The sequence below is a fragment of the Vigna unguiculata genome, chromosome 10 (genome assembly GCF_004118075.2).
Source record: "Vigna unguiculata cultivar IT97K-499-35 chromosome 10, ASM411807v1, whole genome shotgun sequence".
In the NCBI taxonomy this organism is placed as follows: Eukaryota; Viridiplantae; Streptophyta; class Magnoliopsida; order Fabales; family Fabaceae; genus Vigna; species Vigna unguiculata.
This window is the reverse complement of record NC_040288.1, coordinates 28,426,414-28,445,354: the sequence shown is the minus strand read 5'-3', so window position 1 is coordinate 28,445,354 and position 18,941 is coordinate 28,426,414. Positions and strand designations below refer to the sequence as shown.

Here is an 18,941-nt window from a genome sequence, read left to right as displayed (position 1 = left end):
TTTGAGAGTTGACGGTTGAACTTTGGGCATGGATTAGGCAAGATTGTGATTATAAGAATCTATTTTTAGGCCAACAAGAGTACATTCAAAAACTCCCTAGCCGTTTTGACACGAGTTGTGTCAAGGCACATGACAATTTGTTAACGTTATCTATTCTTTTATATGTAACCATTACTACTTGTTTAAAATTTGAGAAGAAATACGAAACTCATGTTAGTTATACTAGTGCGGTGGGGATTCTAATATGTATATGATGTGCACTAGAGTAAACCTTGTCCAAATAATTAGTTTAATATATATATATATATATATATATATATATATATATATATATATAAACACTCAATGTACTTTTAATTAAATTTTAAGATATTGTATACGATAATAGTAATAATCATAAGTTTGATAGAAAATTTAATCATATAAATTAAAAAAATAATAAAATTTATAATGTTATTATATTTGAAATATATCAAATAATTATAAAATAATTTAAATCTTTTATCTGAATTACACACGACAAAAACAAATTATTATTAAAGAGATAGTTTTAACTTTAAATTTAGCTTATTTGATTTATGAATTAGGTAATAAGTTCACGACTTAATTAACAAACGGAGTCTCATAGATGTTTCAAATCAATTTTTGACACTTTTGTAAATAGTGGTGGAGCAAGGAAAAAAAAAGTACCACACAAAATAGTGAAAGAAGAGGGAGAGACTTGACTTGTATTGTAAAAGCGAGGATAAATTACGCATTACTATTTATGTATAAGAAATGTGACAAAAAAGAAAAAGAGAGAGATTTGACTTTTGCAATGAAAAAAAGAAAGAAAATTGAGAAAATACACTTTATCCTTTTCCTTTATACTTTAGAGCTTTGCATTGCTCATCATACACCTATCAACTTTCTTCCTGCACCCCATCAAATCTTCCGAATTTTTTTTCTAGGATAAGAGTGAGTGAGTCTCTTCAGAAAAAAAAATCGGAATGTGATTTAATGCTTTCCGAAAAATAAAATCCAGAATGATGAGGTGCAGGAAGTAACAGACTTCCCTTAATTACTTTTGTATTGGGCCTGGTCCATGTATGGAAGGTTGATGCATCAATTAGAAAGTAAATAAAATATAAGGCTTTATCTTTCTGCGTCTCAATAATTTATAATTGCACTCCTATAATTTTTAAAATGGCAATTTTATTATTTGTAAAAGTACCTTTTAAATTATGTGTTCCAAAAATCTTCTAGAATTAGTTATTCTGGAATTCTTGAATTTCACACACTTTTTGAATATATGAAATACATTTAGAATGAACAATTTAAAATAAAATTGTTAGAATAAGTTTTTTAAAACATATATTTTTTAATTAGCGAAAGTAAAAATATATAGACTAATAGAACACTAAGATGCTCTAACTCATATAATCTCAAAGTATGTATAAATGACTAAATCTCATACATTAGATTATAAAATAGTAGTATGTATAGTATAAATATTACACCTTATAAATATACAAGTTTCTACTCACAAGGCATGTCATATTAAACTTGAGGTAGCAATCTAAGAAGCGAACTATGTGTGTGTATTGTATCTGGGTGAAAATACCACTAAAATTATGACCTTTGTGTTTGACTTCACTCATTGGCTGCATACCTTGTAATAGAAAAAGAAGTGCAACCTCTTGATTTCCTTAGCAGGTCTTACTTCATAGGTAATCCTTCAATATCATGTCATGTACTCCTTCATAAGACCTTGTATATAACTTATGCAGACATACTAAAACACCTGCATACATTGAGCACATATGTAATAAACATAATCCCTACCACATTTTTAAGTCTCTATACTTAGCCTTACCCATACTTGTTCTCTAAACAATCTTTACATCAATCCTTATTGTACAATCATCAAACATGTTACTAGACTCATACACTAATCAGGATATGTGAAATTAGCCTTTGGGATTTTATGTATTATCCAAGCCCAAACCTTTGGTTGCGCTAAAGTAAACACTTCCTTTGCATCTTGTACCCAAGTGTCACCCTCATACACCTCCACATCTTGTTTCCTTTACTATTCAGTTGTAATAAACTAAACTGCAAAAGGTGTTGTTGTGGAGCATGGTAATATAGAGAGCTTACACCGATCCATATGTAACACATATTCCATACTTTGCTTGAAAACTTGCATCTAAAGAACAAATGGCCATGTGTTTCTTTGCATTGACTGCAAAAAGCGCAAGTTGTACTCCCAATTACCACCCTTCGACAACCTAAATTTTCTCTTGTAAAGTAGAATGCATATGGTAACATTTTAACTTTCCAAAGTTATTGCTCATAGAAGTTTGCATTTTCTCCCACAACACTATTTTGTAGTAACTTATATGTATGTTGATAGTACATTCCTATCATTCACCACCCTTCCAAGTCCACTATTGACACTATTGACATGAATCATGTCTATGGTTTACAAGAATTTTGTTACATGTTCTAGTTCCCATTCAAACCATGCTCTTCTCCACTCCAAATTCCATTCCCATCTATTTTCTTTCTAGATGCCTATATCTCTTATGTAAGCATCCTTAAAATTTGAGTTGTTAAAAGTTCTTGGAAAATGTGTTTCAGAGGCACCTCACCCACCCAATTATTCTCTTAGAATTTAATTTTTTTCACTTGTGCCTATTTTTCAAATGACATTGTTTTCAACCTACCTACTTGCTCTCCCGCCACTACACACCTTCCTTAGATTCTTCCACCACTCGGATTCCTTTGATGTGTCGTATGTACTATTCAAACTCTTCCACAATCCATATTTTGCCTCTAAAACATCTTTCCAAAGTTCATGTGTCTATGTTCCTAGTCTTTATCTCCACTTTACTAAAACGCTTTATTAAATAATGTTAGGCCCTTAACTCCTAACCTCATACCTTCTTTGGTTGACATACTTTTTCCCAAAACATATACAATATCTTCTTAAAACAAACATTTCAAAATGAACTTTCTAGAAATAACTTTTCGAAACACATGGAATGCGTTTTATTTTGAAATTTCAATATAACTTATGGAACAAAGTTCATGTAACATAATATAATAACTTTCAGAACAAACTATTTCTTTTGGAATGAGTTCTTCATCTTAATAATTGCAATTGAGAAAGAAATATAACAACAATAGTGGTGGTGATATGGTGTAGTACAATAAAAAGGGATATTTTAGTCATTTTACATTATCGTTAGAGGTGTCAATTTGGCCCAGCCCACAGGGCTTGGTCCTGACCCATGAGGGCTAGGACCAAAAAAGCCCACAATAAAAAAAAAACCCATCAAAGAAGCCCACAGAGTCAAAAACCCAACAAAATCCATGTGGGTCAAGGCCAACCCATGGGCTTTCATCTTCAACATGAAAAATATATTATTTTTTAAAATATATTATTATCTATGGGACGGGCCCGACGATCTAGATGGGCCCAACGACCCGAACAAGTACAACGACCCAAACAGGCCCAACGACCCGGACATGCTTGACAACCCAACAAGAACAACGACCAGGACGAGCTCGACGACACTGACGGGTCCAATGACTTGAACGAGCTCGACGACTGGAACAACCCAACGATCCAAACGGGCCCTACCATCCGGTCGGACCAAACGACCCAGACCAACACGACGATAAAGACGGGCTCGAATATTCGAATTGGCTCGACAATTCAGACGGGTCTGACGATTCGGATGAGCCTAATGACTTGGACAAACATGACAACTTTGACGAGCTCGACAAACCAAACACTCCTAATGACCAAGATGAATCTGACGACTAGAATGGGCCCGATGAGCCACACAAGCCCGACGATACAGATAGGCCCAACGACCCGGATAGTCCCGACAACTCAGACAGGCCTTATGACCTTGACGGGCCAAATGACATGGAATGGTCTGTCCAAATCGTCAGGCATGTCTGGGTCGCCAGGCCCGTCTGGGTCATCGGGTTCGTTTGGATCGTCGGACCCATCTGGGTCATCGGGCCCGTTTGGGTCGTTAGTCGCGTTCGAGTCGTTGGGCCCGTCTAGATCGTCAGGACTGTTCGGGAGGTCGGACCCGTATGGTCGTCAGGCTTGTACGGGTCTCGTTGTGTATGTCCGTCTCATCGGGCCCATCTAGCTCGTCGGGACCGTTCAGATCGTTGGGTTTGTTCGGCCCGTCCAGATCGTCGTGCTTGTCTGGGTCGTCTGGCCTGTATAGATCGTTAGTCTCGTCCGTGTCGTCGTGGTTGTCCTAATCATCGGGTCCGTATGGGTCGTCAAGTTTGTCCGAGTTTTCGGGCCCGTCCGTGTTGTTGCACCCGTTTGGGTCATCAGGTACATCTAGGTCTTTAGGCCCGTCTAGTTTGTTGGGTTGGTTCGTGTCTTTGGGCCCATTTGAGTTTTTGGGCTCGTCTAGATTATAGGGCTTGTATCGGTCATCGGGCCCGTCTGGGGCTTCAAACTTGTCCGAGTGATCGGGTCAGTTTGGCTTGTCGGGCGTGTCTAGGTCTTCGGACTCGTCTGGGTCGCTCGACTTGATCTTTGATTCTGGCTTAATGTAGTATTATTTGGGGGCCTAACCCACCTTAGTCCTAGTCCTAACCCATTGGAGAGTGGGCTTTGGGGGCTGGGGCTTTTTTTTGGCCCCCTCATTTGGGGCCGCCTAAAAGGGGGCTTAATGAAGAGTGGGCCAAGGCTGGCCCATGGGCTAGGGGCCAAATTGATACCTCTAATTATCATGGAGATACAATTAGTAATAATGAAACAAATATAAGAGAAAAAAGATAAATAAAGGAAGAGATGACCAAATGTCTAGCTAGTGACATAGAAAAAAGGGTTAAATATGATTTTAGTCCCTTATCTTTTATAAAACATTGAAATTAGTCCCTTTTCGAAACTCTAGCTCAATTTAGTCATCCAACTTTAGAAATGCCCGAGTTTAGTCTTTTTAACCAAATTTTGTTAAGTTTATTTAACATTTCAAACGCTCTTCATGATAACATTTGTGTTGTTTATACTATTTGACATTTTTTCGCCTCAACGTTAGCTAAGGAAATATCATGAAACACATTTGAAATATCAAATAAACTTAACAAAATTTAGTTAAAAGGTCTAAATCCACGCATGAGCTACTAATTGGTCTAAAGTTTCAAAGATGAACTAATTTCTATTTTCATTGCAAATTAAGAAACCAAAAACATAATTAACCCTAGAAACAAGAGGAGGTTGAGATGACACCAATAATTACAAAATAATAATAATAATAATTTAGATCTTTAATTTAAAAGTTTAATCATAAAATTAGATACTAGTTCCTTACAGGTTTGCTAATTAATATTAGAATATAATTTTAATTTATAAACTAATTATAATTTTTTACTTAGATAATATTTTAAAACTATTTTTTTAATAAAATGGAAAAACCTGATAATACATTAAAAATTCACAAAGAACGTATTTTAATATTTTTTTCTATTTTTAATTCTTTCATCTGTGTTCTTAAAATACTGATAAGAACTGTTTTAGTATTTATCAAACTGAATGTTTAACATTTTAATTAAATTCAATTTACGAAATGAATGTGAGGTGTATATTAAAAGCATTTTTCTATTAAATTCATTTATTTCTTCAAAATTGAACATAGTCCACTATATCAAATGTCCCACAGTTGTGATTGTAGCTTAGAAAATAATGATCACACACATCTTCTGCCCTCCCACCACCCACTAATATTGTTGTGTACAGAATCTTCCAATCAGTGCGTTCCAGGATAAATTTAATAATTCACATTTTTTTTAATTTTTAATAATTATATATTTTTTTGTTGATTATTTATAACAAGAGAGTTAATTTGAGTAATCTTTCAAGGTATGAAATTTCTTCTAATTCATAATGTTAGGAGAATGAAAAATGAAAGAAAAGAAGAACAAGAAAGATTTAAATGAAATATTTCTAATTGTTTCCATTGGTATAATAGAAATATATATATATATATATATATATATATATATATGTATATATTTAAAAAATAGTTTATAAATTAATTTTACAAAAATTGTGAGAACCTAAAAAATCATATTTTAAGAGTGGCAATATTAAAAAATAATGAGATCCTATTATTATTTTAATAATAAAATGTTATATATAAATAGAAATTTCATAAAAAGATTTCATTATTTAGAAAACACTTCATCTCTAGAATCTGTTTTCTAAAAAAAACTCTCCCTTATCTCTAAAACCTTTCACTATATGTTCATCTTTGTGAAGACCAAAGACTGCCAGAGTGACCATTGTGGCGAGATTTTCGAGTCTGTCCTATCAGATTTCTTAATTGAGTAAGTTGCATTTCTACTCTTTTCTCAGTCAATCCTCTTAAAACTCTACATGTGATACTTTCTACATCGCATGTGAGTTTTGAGTCTTTTGTGAGAATCCCTGCTAATCAGTGATTCTAATGATGTTCCATGATCATGTTTCTGGTTGAATTGTGAGCATCGATAGTAGTAAGGGTTTTAGGTTACTCCGTAATCGTTTGAGTCAATCATAGGTAAGAGAAACTAATTTCGCTGTTTAGAGATTGTGTGATTATTTAATTTATAGAATTCATGATTTAAATTGAGTTCTTGATTGTGAAATTGATGTTAAGAAGTATGAGAATTGGGGATAAATTGAATTGAGTATTGTATTGTAGTTTGTCTGTATCTGATATTTATGCTAGTACCAATTTACACTGATAATAATATGGCATTGAGCTTTTATGTTGTCTAATGTTTGTGAGGATTCTCTAAGGAAGTGGATTGGTAATGGCTGCAAATTTATGTAGAAACATCTGTTCTGCATAATTATGTAGACTCGTTGGTTGAGTAAATACTCGCTGGGCGAATTATACATCAGGGACAACTCTGATATTGAGGTCGTCGGGCAAGTAATTCTCGCCAGGCGACTTTCCAAAACAAAGATGCCTCTGATTCATGCTTCGCTGGAAGAGCCTTACTTGCTGGACGATTTATGAGGGATTTAATTCCATGCACTCCCAATGGAATACTCATTGGGCGACCATTTGGTCGCTGGTCGAAACTGGTGTTTCGTCCATCGAGAGAATGGATTCGTTGAGCGAGTGTTCCAAGGTCAAAACATATATCAATAAACCCATTTTCTACTATGAAGAGTTCTATATTTAATTGATAATGATGAATGGAATGTATTTGGTATTTGGAAACATGGAATGAGATATACATTATGGAATTTCATGGAGAAATTCTAATTGATGGTATTCTAGTAAATGCAATAACATAAGGATTCTTTATGGTGATATACTTTCTCTAATAACTACTCACACTCAAATATAGAGGGTAGGTTATGTCGTGAAGAGATGCAGGAGGTCCAGTCATTGAATTGGATAAAGTCCTAGGTGCGAAGGGGGCTTACCTTGTGAGTGGTTAGATGATAACCCCTTGAGGTCAAACTCTGTAGAGTTTGGAAACCACCACAAGTGCACATCACCATGAGTCTAGTGTTGATTGCATAGATCTGAATCATTGAATCTAGAGTCATTGTTTGTGATGAAATTGTTTGATCACATGTTGTCTTGCTGAATTTGAATGCTTTTAATATGTGACATGTGATTTTATATACATTAGCTTACCCTTCAGCTGATTATGTATTATGTCTTTGTTATTTCTTTTGCGATGATTACTTCAATGTGTGAGTAGAGGGAAGTGCAAGTGGAGGTAACAACGAGTTTATCCAGTAGGAGTAGTTTGTGGTTGTAGATAGTTTTGTTTAGAGTCTTATAGAACTCTTGTTCCTTTCCGCCATATACCTTTTATATACATTGTGTTTTTGTTTTTTAATTTTATTCTATAAATAAATATATTTTATAATTAAAAGATTTATTTTATCAATTTTGTTTTTTTAAGTGATCGTTGTTTTATATTTAATCGTTATTTTAAGCTTAACTATTTTTTAATTATAAAATTACTTGCAAATAAATAAAACCCTTTTACAGTAAATTATTTTATATTTTTACAGTAAATTTTGTTTCAAATTACAGTAAATTACTTACAATAAAAACTTACCAATTAATGTGTTTTAATTTTGTTAATATTTAAAAATTAAACATGATAATTAAATTTATAAATTTTAAAATAAAAGAAATATAAATTACAAAAATATTAAATATATAACAAGTTAGTTATGAAATATAAAATTATAAAATTACAAAAAAAAATTACAATTTGATAATTCTATAAATTTCTTTTCATAATTTTATAGTTTCATATTTCATATTTTGTAATTTTATATTTTTGTATTATGTGAGGACATTCATGAAGAGTCACAATATAAGATAATTCTCACGTTACAAAGTTAATCACCACACTTAACTGAAAAATTTTAATTTCAAGAAGTCAATAAATCACATAATTTTATTAGAGATTCAATTAAAAATTTTCAAATTTATCATAGACACAAATATAATTAAGCATATTTTTAAAGATGGCATAATTTTGATTCTTTATACAGAGAGATATATTGAAAATATTTATTTTCTCTATCAAAAATTCAGTTATGAGTATTATATTTGTACGTAGTATTTTGAGTTTCAATCGTTTAATAATCATTCAAGAAGAGTCTTGGTTCATTATACCATTCTCATATTATTCAGGTATTATTTAAGAAAGAATACATGACCATTGTATACTAGTATATTAATTGCAAATAAGTGAATTGCAAATAAGTGAATGGCCATCAGAAATAAATGCAAGCTATAAACAAATTAGGTAACATTAACTAGTAATTTCAACACTTTCTATAATTAAATTATTATTCATCCATGTTCTTGAATTTTCTTTTCTTTTCTTTTCTTCTTTATCTCCTCCTTATCTTAGCAAATTACATTCTTACAATTTTCCTAATAAAGTAACGGAGAGTTTGATTGAACTTAAACTTGTTTAAACCTGTCAACAATTCTAGTAAGAAAATGTTTTAGGATTTTTAATACTTATTCTTCTTTTTGCGGATGAGCATGGAACAACACTAAATAGTTTAAATCATGGTGTCTACGTCTCTCTCTCGTTAGTATAAAAGAATTAACTAATTACTTAGCCTAGAATAATAACTTTGTAACTAGTCTCACTTATATAAACTAGTTGTGAAAATTGTACAACAATTAAGTGAGAGTTTCCTAAGACCATTAGTGCAGATTTGGGATTTTACCTCGCCTTATAAGCCTCGGTTGACGAGCAATCGAAACATATAACGGTGCGGTGGCAATTTTGAAATTAAAGGCAACTTATAGGCCTCGGTTCAGCCAAAAACCGGTGCCAAATGTTGCTTTAGGCCTCGGTTCTTAAGAAACCGGTGCCAAACGCTGTAATAGGCCTCGGTTAAGGAGGCCCGAAGCCAAAAAGATTGCCAGAAATTTCAAAAATGCCATTGACGTTGGGACCTATAGGCTTCGGTTAGGGAAAAGCCGATGCCAAAACCTGTTATAGGCCTCGGGTGTTAGGAAACCGAGGCCAAAAAGGGGTTATATGCCTCGGTTCTACGTGGAACCGAGGCCATATTGTTTAATTAGGGCTCAAAAACAGAACCCTTCTTCCTCGCGCGCGCAGCTGCCATTTCTCTCTGCAAATTCCGGCGACTCTCTGGAAGTTCCGGCCATATGAGTGCGATTACTATATAATGCAATGGATGACAACCACTGTGCGTGCTCGTATTACAACAAATTGGGAAACGGTAATATATATTTGAATTAAAATGAATACTTTGCAATATTTCCTTTTTATATACTAACTTAACTTAATCTATTATTTTGTAGACATTCAAGAGTCCTGCAGCAATTCCCGCAAAGTCCATCAAGTTTGGTAGGATAGCATGTGCCAAATATATAATTGAAATGTACCATAGTATTGATTAGAACATGTATGTTGATTACAAAAGATTTGTAATTGTCTTTTAAATGAATTTGAATTGTAGATGTGTTTTAAAATATTCTGTTCTGGTCTATTTTGGTCTGTGCTGGGTGCTGAATAAAATTTGCAGGTTCAAATGTAGGAATAACACCAAATCAGAAACTGCATTAAAAAAAAAACAGTGTATTAGGCCTCGGTTCATACCAAAACCGAGGCCAAAAAGGGTATCGAATTTAAAAAAAAAAAAAGAAGCCCATATGGCCTCAGTTCATACCAGAACCGAAGCAAAAAGCAAACTTTTGGCCTCGGGTGCAACCAAAACCGAGGCCAAAAAGGGTATCGAATTTAAAAAAAAAAAAAGAAGCCCATATGGCCTCGGGTGCAACCAAAACCGAGGCCAAAAGGGTATCGAATTTAAAAAAAAAAAAAAAAAGAAGCTCATATGGCCTCGGGTGGCACAGAAAATCGAGGCCAAAAGGTGGGCTCTATGGCCTCGGGTTCGTCTGAACCGAGGCAGAAGGACACTCTATGGCTTCGGTTTTTAACCGAGGCCAAAAGTTGTGCTCTTTTGGCCTCGCCCCAATATGCTTCGGTTCCCGAACCGGTGCAGAATATGATAAACAACCGCTGCCAAAGGCCCTTCCTGCACTGGTGGACAGAAGAATGGTGAAATTATAATTTCACTATATTTTTCGTCTGTTTAATAAAAATTGAAATTAGTAGTCCATTTTTGAATGGTCAGTTTAGTTTCTAATTTTATATATGTGTAGATTTAATAATTTTAATTAAATTTTGTTAAATTTATTTGACATTTTAAACATATTTCATGATAACACTTAACTGTTTATATCGTTTGACACATTTTCGCTTCAATATTAAATAAAAAAGTGTTTAAAATATATAATAAATTTAATTTAAATGACTAAATTTACATATTTCTAGAATTAAAAATTAAATTAGATCAAAATTTTGAAAATAGATTAATTTTATGGTTAACCCTATAATAAATTCTGGTGGGATACGCTTAAGATCATGAAAGCTTCTAACTTCACTCTTTCAAATCAGCACCTCTATCCATTGCAAAGACGTTTTACCTGTTGCACCAACAAAATACATTCTTGGAATGCAATTTCACAGAAAGACAATTCCAGAGTTTCCTGTTGAAAGGCACGTATTAATAATATCTGATAGCTTTACACAACCATCAGATAGTTCTAGTGAATGCTACTAATCATTAGATATAAAATCATGCAATGAAGCTTTCTTAAATGCTTCAGCCATTACATAAATTGCAGCTACCTTATTATGCATATCCACTCACACCTACACCTACATGAAACTCACAGAAAATTGTCTGTGTCAAAACTTGTCCAGGTGCCACACTGTGATCACAACCCACAAAAATGTGTCAAGTATGCAAAAATAGTTAGAGGAGGGTAGGACCACAGGGTAGGTCATCTTCCCATTAACACAATTAGTTAGGTCTCATTCATTATCATAGCACCACCCCCATATATCTAAAGTCTCTTTTATGTAAAAGAAACCCATGTGGCCATATCAAACTCTGAACTCACCATTAATGGAAGCTGCATGTGAGGGTAGCACTTAATACGAGATAATTTTAATGCAGGAGGAGAGAAGGGTAGAGTAGAGTATGTGTATGTCCCTTCATGTGGCACGTGTGTCCCATGTTAGGTTCATTTTAAAGTGACCAATTTCAGGTGCTGCTGCTTCCTCATGACAATTGGTCTATAGGACCTCAAGCCCTAAACTTACCTCCTCCTCTAGGTGCTGGATCAAGAAATTCATGTTTTGAAAGGTTTATGAAAAAAATTAATTAACCTATATGGACTGTATATGGTATCTATTTTCCTGAAAGCAAGTGGTGCATCATGAGAATGTGGACAATGTTGCATACATACATAACCTTGTTTACATGTTTAGGGTAGGGTCCTAACTCAGTATACCAGAAATCAAAAGCTAGCATGTACCACAGGCCAGTTGGGAGATAATCATCATGTTTTACTCATCATTTCTCCATTGAAAATTTGGATGGTTTACTTACCATTTCTCAGTTGAAGATTACAACCAACTAACTATGAAACGACTTTAACCGGCTGGTGAAGATTGTATCATATATTTCACAAGGTCACCGTGTAAAAAAGAGTTTTGTTGGAGATCTCAATTGATTAGAGAATTCCAGAAAGTGAGCGTAAAACCTTACTTATAACGGTTTTGTAAAGTTAAATTATACTTAAAGTTCACTTTTTTAAGATGGTATCAGAGTCATCTGAAACCTATCTTAGTAAGATGTGTTGTTTATTAAGTTTATCGGGTCATTTGTTATGACACTGTCCATTAATGTTTAGTTCCATCTTAAAAAATGTATATGTTTCTACGTGAGAGAGTATTAGAGATCTTATATCGATTAGATATAAAGCAAATTTACATAAGTCGATGTTTTAAGATTGAGTTAAGTTTAAAATCCATTTCTTAGTAGGTTTGTGTTGGGAATTCAAGAATAAGTCTAAGTTTCACATTGAGAAAGTTGAGCACCATATAAAGATGAAGACCCATAGACCAATTACCTTAAGGTTTTGGGTTAGAGGTAGTATCAATTCCTTATGTGTAAATTAGGTTCATTGGTATAGTATCTCCTGAGTGATCTTCTCTAAAAAAATCCAATAGTTTGAAGTATATATAATGTAATGACCTAACAACTTGTACTCAGATTTGTTTTTCCTAATTGAAAGAAATGAGTATGTGAAGGATAATTTTAGATCATTTGATTATATACAGTTTACAAGAAGATTAAACATTGTTTGTTCACATTTTTGACACAAGAAAAAGAACAACGCTTGTCTTAATAGTCTTAATTTAGGGAGTAACACAAGGACATGGTCTCATATTTTGCTCAAAGACAGTGTAATAAAACATAGACAAATGGTCAAAACAGTTAGGTACAGAGAATTGGAAGGTTTGTCCTTAAAAGTGTGAAGTTAATACCGATTATTTGTCAACAACAAGTTGCATAGTTAAGGTACACTGTTAGATATAAAAGGATACACAAGCTATTATGACTTCATTTGCAACTGAACCAGAAACCAGGCCAAAACCTTTTTCTATCTCCTCTGCAAAACTCAAATCAACAACTCGTACGGTTCCAATCAAGCAAAGATGGTTAATGCTAAATCCGAGTTACATCAGAAGAGTGTCCTTCAAATCAAGCAAGATGACAAATTCTTCTGCAGGCTACTCTCAAAGGAAAGTTCCATGGCCAACCCTTCTTTCAGAATGGCCCTTGCTGTGCCATTTGTGTGGGAATCTCAGCCAGGCACACCCAAACACACATTCTCAGAGGACACTCTCCCTCCTCTTACTCCTCCACCTTCTTATCATTTTAACTTCAGTGCCTACAAAAAGAAAGAGAAGAAGCACTCAAAATCCAATCTCTTGCTCACTTTGCTACCAAAACTTAACCTCAAGAAAATGATTCTCTCATCCTCATACTCTTCATGGTCATCATCATCAAACTCCTCCAAAGTTGTCCCTATGGCCAAGTTTGGAAAGAAGAAGCTCTTAGGCTATGGATCATCCAATGATAATGAAGGAGGTGGTGCTAGTTCACCTTCTTCCAAGTTATGCTTTACCATTCCTCGAGCCTCAAGTTCTTAAGGTACTCGTTGTTATCAAAGCTTGGCCTTGGATCTGAAGAGGACAATGTGCTGCTTATATAGTTTTTCTTTGTAAATTTTTCTAGCTTATACTCTCTTAGAGGACAATATATTTTCTATGCTAGAATTTGTCTTTGAGAGTTTTGTCCTCTCAAATCACAAGCTTGCTTCCAAGGACATATATTTTCTGGTGTGTGAGTGTATCTTAAACATTTTGTGCAGTTTGAAATTATCACAGTCCCTTTTTTTGTTCTTAGAATGTGCCAAAACAGAACCGTATACATTACTTTTGTGGTTGTGATTGTAGTGGTGGTGATAAACGTATAAAACACGTAATAACAGAACATTTAGTGGTAGAAAGTTTAGTACTAATCCACTTGCAGCTGAATGATCTTTAAGCATTTGATTGACTTGTACACAATTAATTACACCACACTTTTACTTTGAGGGATGGGAAGGAGAAACACCTTAATCAGCATCTTTGACCAATGCTTTATCTTTTCACCAATACCTCTACTATAGGGTGTTTATTTTGTCTGTCTTTAATGATTTTATTTATTGCAAAGAGAAGAACTGGTGGAAATTGCAACGAGAAAATGTTTCACAGTTCCAAATTCTGTATATGCTTCTAGTTTTAGCCTAGGAATCAAAAAGTATCATTTAATGAATCGTGTCAAAAATACTAGCTATCATGACTTCAATTAGATGTTCACATGCTTAGTTGAAAAATTGATTATAAGATCAGAATTAAATCAATGCGTAGCACAAGCTTCAACGAAGAATATTAGGATAGTGAATTTGTTTTTCTAGTCCTTTTTGTATGGAATGTGAAGCAACACTTGGTTCCAATAATAATCTGCCTTGCAACATTTGGAATCATTTCAGAGTTAACTAATTTGGCTTGTTTCTGATTCGTGTTGGTAAAGAAAGACTACATATACTTTGGGTTTCCGTTTGGTTTAACATTTCCCTTGTGTTACAAATACAGATTTAACATTACATCAGATAAAACAACAGTAACCACTGTTGTCTTTAGTGTATTTACTTCAAAGACACGTACCTACTAAAATAACTAGTCTTTTCCAATTTAACTATGTATTATTAATTTATTGTGGCTCAAACAATTATAAAAATAGTTAATAACAACATCTCAGAACCGACATTTTAGTATAATGCAATAGCACATTACCAGAACTAGAGATTAGAGAGTACCAACAACTTGAAACTTGTTTGAAATTGTTTAAGCTAATTTGTCGGCAGAGAAGCTGGTAGTGACTTTATCTTGTCCCAGGTTCCATGTGCACATGGGCCATATATTGTGTAATATATCAGTAACACAAAGAACTATTAACTTATAACTGTGACACTTTCATAATAATTCTAGTCTCTATAACTTAAAAGTAACTGGAATATTATAATTATATGGCCCCTTAAGATTTTCCAGCGATCGAAGAAGATCACCAAGAACAAGTAATCAACCCCAATTTTAGATTTTTCTTTCCCTATTCACCGGCAAAAGAAGCAGAATATTCTTTTCCTTTTGTCTGTTTCGACCCATTAAAATGCTACACCACACGGTTCCCCAGACTTTCAGCTCAATTATGTGATTATGATTCATATTCAATTTCTTTTCTTTAACAAGTTCCCTATATGTTATCTTGGCCTCACCAACTGAAGATTTCATAGGAGTCAAAGGATAAAAATATTGTCCAAGATGGTCTTGAAGAAAAGCAGTGTCAAAAGCAGTTGCAAGTTAAGAACTCAAGATGGACACCTATTTTTTCAAAGCATATGCGTTATTTTATCACCACTCAATATGTGGCTGTATTTACAAATTACATTTTTACAATAATCACTACATAGTACAAAATTGTCGAATTGAGTATTTCACCTAATCGGCATTTGTGTATGCCAGGTATATAGAGAATTACAGAAGTATATAAGTGGTTTGTGTATATCCAATGATTAGAATGAGGTAGAGATGAACTGTTAGTTCTAAACGTAACATGAGCTTAGTGCTTCTTCATGGATTCTGGTCACCTGATGTATTGCATTTGCCAAATAAGCCACATTGCTTGTGGTCACACCTGCCATGCTGCAAGTATCACCAAGGAGTTATGTAGGAAGAATATGTTGTAGTGAAGTCAAAGTTATCAAATTAAGAAAGATTAAATATAGTCCCTGAACTTATGAAAAATTGGAATTTGTTAATGTCCCAAACTTTGATATATTTTGGTGCTCAAACTTTAAAAATGAATGAATATAGTCTTTCAACATAACGATGTTAATTCCTTTTTACATGTTAAATGATGTTCTAGGTTGACATTTGAAATGTTTACGCAATTTGACACGTTTCAACTCAAATGTTAACCCAAAACACTATATAATACGAAAAAAAGAAGAAGTTAAAGTTGTTGGACTAAAGGGATTATATCCATTCATTCTTAAAGTTTGGAGACAAAAGTATATCAGTTTAAAACATGAACGAATTCTAATTTTATGTTCAAGTTTAGAGACTAAAAACATATTTAATCGAAGTAATAAAAGAAGAGAAGACAAATTGACAGTTTAATCATTGTAACTATGGTTGAATTTTAGTATTTCCTTTAAAGAATACCTTATTCTTCCATCAAGGGTCATGTATATATGGAACAGCTTCTCCAACTTTTTAACCTGATCGGGTGTTAATCCAGAAAAACAGAACATGCCAACCTGCATGTGTTTGCATCAAAGTGTACAATTGTTAGCTAAAGTTATAATATATGATTCATTAAGCATAAGGTAACTAATCAAGCATCCAAAACCTGAGAAGTTATATGCTTCCAGTTGAAAGGTGATTCCAAGTTCTCAAGATATTGTCGAAGGGTAGTTCGCATTGCTTCAATCCGATTAGCCATGACCTTCAAATAGCATTGCCAAAAAATGTGATTAGATCCTGAATTGATTTAGAAAAGAAAAGTTACTAAAAGGAGTGTTAAGAACTAAAGGCTCTGATATAGGTATATCAAACCCTTTAGTTCTTAACAAGGACTTAAGAAGATGAATACTACCTTTATTTCTTTCCTCCAAAGTGCTTCTACATCAGGGTCGCTTAATATTTTAGCAACTAGTGAAATACCATGAAAAGGAATGCTGCTATAGATTGCATGGGACATCAACTGCAGTTGACTTTTAAGTGCAGCTACTTGCTTTGTACTCTGGCACAAAACACTGTTATAGATTTTAATGTAGATTACTAAAGCTGATAAGAACGTGAAAAGTAAAACAATAAAACTAAGGAAACATTGTTACGAGGTTGAGCTTCATGTTATATTATCATTATATTATATCATGTACTTGATCCTTTCCTAAAAAATGCATCATGGAACATATTTGATATCTAACTTCTATTTTACATTACATAGCACATCCTATGCCTCTAAATATCTAATCACTTGTGTATAGGACTTCTCTTACCTAAGACAACCAACTTTATGTTCGGACAATCCCATGTTCTTTGAAAATGATTGAGAACATCCTATTAAATGCCCATCTTCAAGGAAAATTCTAAGTGCCATGGCATCCTTGTCAAGATCCCCACTAGAAAATCCTTGATAAGCCATGTCAAAGAAGGGGAAATGATTTTTTACCTGGAAGATAAATAAGTTAGAATAATATTATAATTGATTTAGATTTATAGTAAAAAACTATACTGAAGCATCTCATGTCTCATTTTCACCTTAAACTGGTATGATATTTCTCTCCATTGTTCCTCAGTAGGGTCAACACCAGTTGGATTGTGGGCACAAGGATGAAGCAAGAAGAAAGAACAATCTGGTGCATTCTGAAATTAGCAACACAGAATAAACAGAGAAGATTAAAAATATAGCTTATTTATTTGTTTGAGAGACAAGAAGCATGAAATTCATACCAAAGCTTACTTATTTTTACCTTGACATCACTTACGAGTGCAGAAAAATCCAAACCCTTTGTATCTGGATGGTAGTAGTGAAAAGTTTTGACAGGAACTTCAGCTTGTCTCCATATATTGTGATGACTGTAGAATGCAAACTTCATGCATTAGATATTGAAAGAACGAAAATATCTCAAAAAATAATCCAATGGAAAAAAACCTACTTTGACCAGGTAGGGTCTGGTAGATACATTTGAGATTCAGGATAGAAATGTCTTTGAAATTCAGCAAAAAGCCTACATGATGCAGTTCCAGACAGAGTCGGAACTCCTGCAAAAAATCCTTCTTTTACAACATAGGAATCATCCCCATATGCCAATTTTACACACTCCTCCACAAATTTTGTTCTCACTGCGGAACAGTTTAACTCCCTGTCAATAAATATAACGTTAATTCGTTTTTGAAAAGTAGTAACATATTCATAGAAGCACTACTGTTGATAGAGTGTGATACACAAATTTTGGTGTGAAAATGGAAACATCACTAGCCAAAGATCACCCTTAGAACAGAAGAAGGAGAATCCAAGATTACTCACTCCAATTTGCATCTCTGAATCTTTTTTTCTGCATCACGAACACATTGAGGAATGAAAGGTTTGCCATCATCACCCCTGTAAGTTCCCTTACAAAGACGAAGATAAGAAAAAGTCAGTGATGACAAAACATGAAACATGAACAGATATACATATACTGTAACTATATATAAGCATATACCATTCCAAGATTGATCTTGTGGGGAAAAGGGTCTGATAGAAAGGCCTCGTTGACACTGACAATGGGGTCCTTTGGGGCTGGTTTTACATGGTCCCACCAACCACGGGCACTGGAACAAGAAGTGGATAAAAATCTTCTGGATATTCTTCCATTGATGTACCTCCACATAGTGCAATGCAACACTCTTATGCTATAGTATACGCTGTGAACTCAGTGAAATGCTCTTGGTTTGTTGAAACAAGAAAAAGGCTTTTGAATGGTTATATAATGAAAGTAAAGAAGAAGAAAAATATGATGCAGAGTGAACTTTCTCTTGCCGTGGTTTTGCATTGATCTTTTCAAGGAGTTCCTATGTGCTGCTTTGGTTTGTTTACGGTTTCTTTTCGTGGGAAAACCAAAGTGGGCTCATTGATTTGATTGGATTTGCTTATTATATTATGTATTTACGTTAATGTGTCATCTTGCATAATCCTTGTCATTTTTTCTGTTGGTAATATAAAGAAAAAATAAATTTATATTTTTTCATAAATTAAATTGGTTCATGTACAAGTTAAAAGTATAAATTTTAAAAAATGTATATAAAAGTTATTTTTACAAATTAATTTATATATAAAGTAAATTTAATTTATAAAGGATTTATTTATTTATTTACTCTCTTAGGATTTTTAAAAG

At 33.6% G+C, this 18,941-nt stretch overlaps 2 protein-coding genes across 2 annotated transcripts; one reads left to right on the top strand and one right to left on the bottom strand.

The window, feature by feature from the left end:
* The first annotated feature begins 12,976 nt into the window (after positions 1-12,976).
* On the top strand, positions 12,977-13,860 carry LOC114166558. Its single transcript, XM_028051305.1, has one exon. It carries the CDS (start codon positions 13,108-13,110, stop codon positions 13,603-13,605), a length of 498 nt encoding a protein of 165 aa, XP_027907106.1. The 5' UTR covers positions 12,977-13,107; the 3' UTR covers positions 13,606-13,860.
* Positions 13,861-15,370: 1,510 nt separating this feature from the next.
* On the bottom strand, positions 15,371-18,552 carry LOC114166511 (aspartate aminotransferase, mitochondrial-like). The gene is made up of 10 exons (XM_028051253.1): positions 18,270-18,552; positions 18,092-18,177; positions 17,721-17,927; positions 17,535-17,640; positions 17,323-17,427; positions 17,061-17,233; positions 16,655-16,814; positions 16,409-16,504; positions 16,222-16,316; positions 15,371-15,699 (listed from the first exon to the last, which is right to left on the bottom strand). The coding sequence occupies exons 1-10, from the start codon at positions 18,435-18,437 to the stop codon at positions 15,600-15,602; spliced, it is 1,296 nt and encodes a 431-aa protein (XP_027907054.1). The 5' UTR covers positions 18,438-18,552; the 3' UTR covers positions 15,371-15,599.
* Between the last annotated feature and the right edge of the window lie 389 nt (positions 18,553-18,941).

Excerpts from the sequence above, each read along its gene's own strand:
- LOC114166558 (XM_028051305.1), top strand. The coding sequence starts at position 13,108 with ATGGTTAATGCTAAATCCGAGTTACATCAGAAGAGTGTCCTTCAAATC.
- LOC114166511 (XM_028051253.1), bottom strand. The coding sequence starts at position 18,437 with ATGTGGAGGTACATCAATGGAAGAATATCCAGAAGATTTTTATCCACT. Across the intron at positions 17,641-17,720 it reads CCAGACCCTACCTGGTCAAA|TCATCACAATATATGGAGAC; the intron begins GTAGGTTTTTTT and ends TGCATTCTACAG. Across the intron at positions 17,234-17,322 it reads AAATATCATACCAGTTTAAG|GTAAAAAATCATTTCCCCTT; the intron begins GTGAAAATGAGA and ends TTTATCTTCCAG.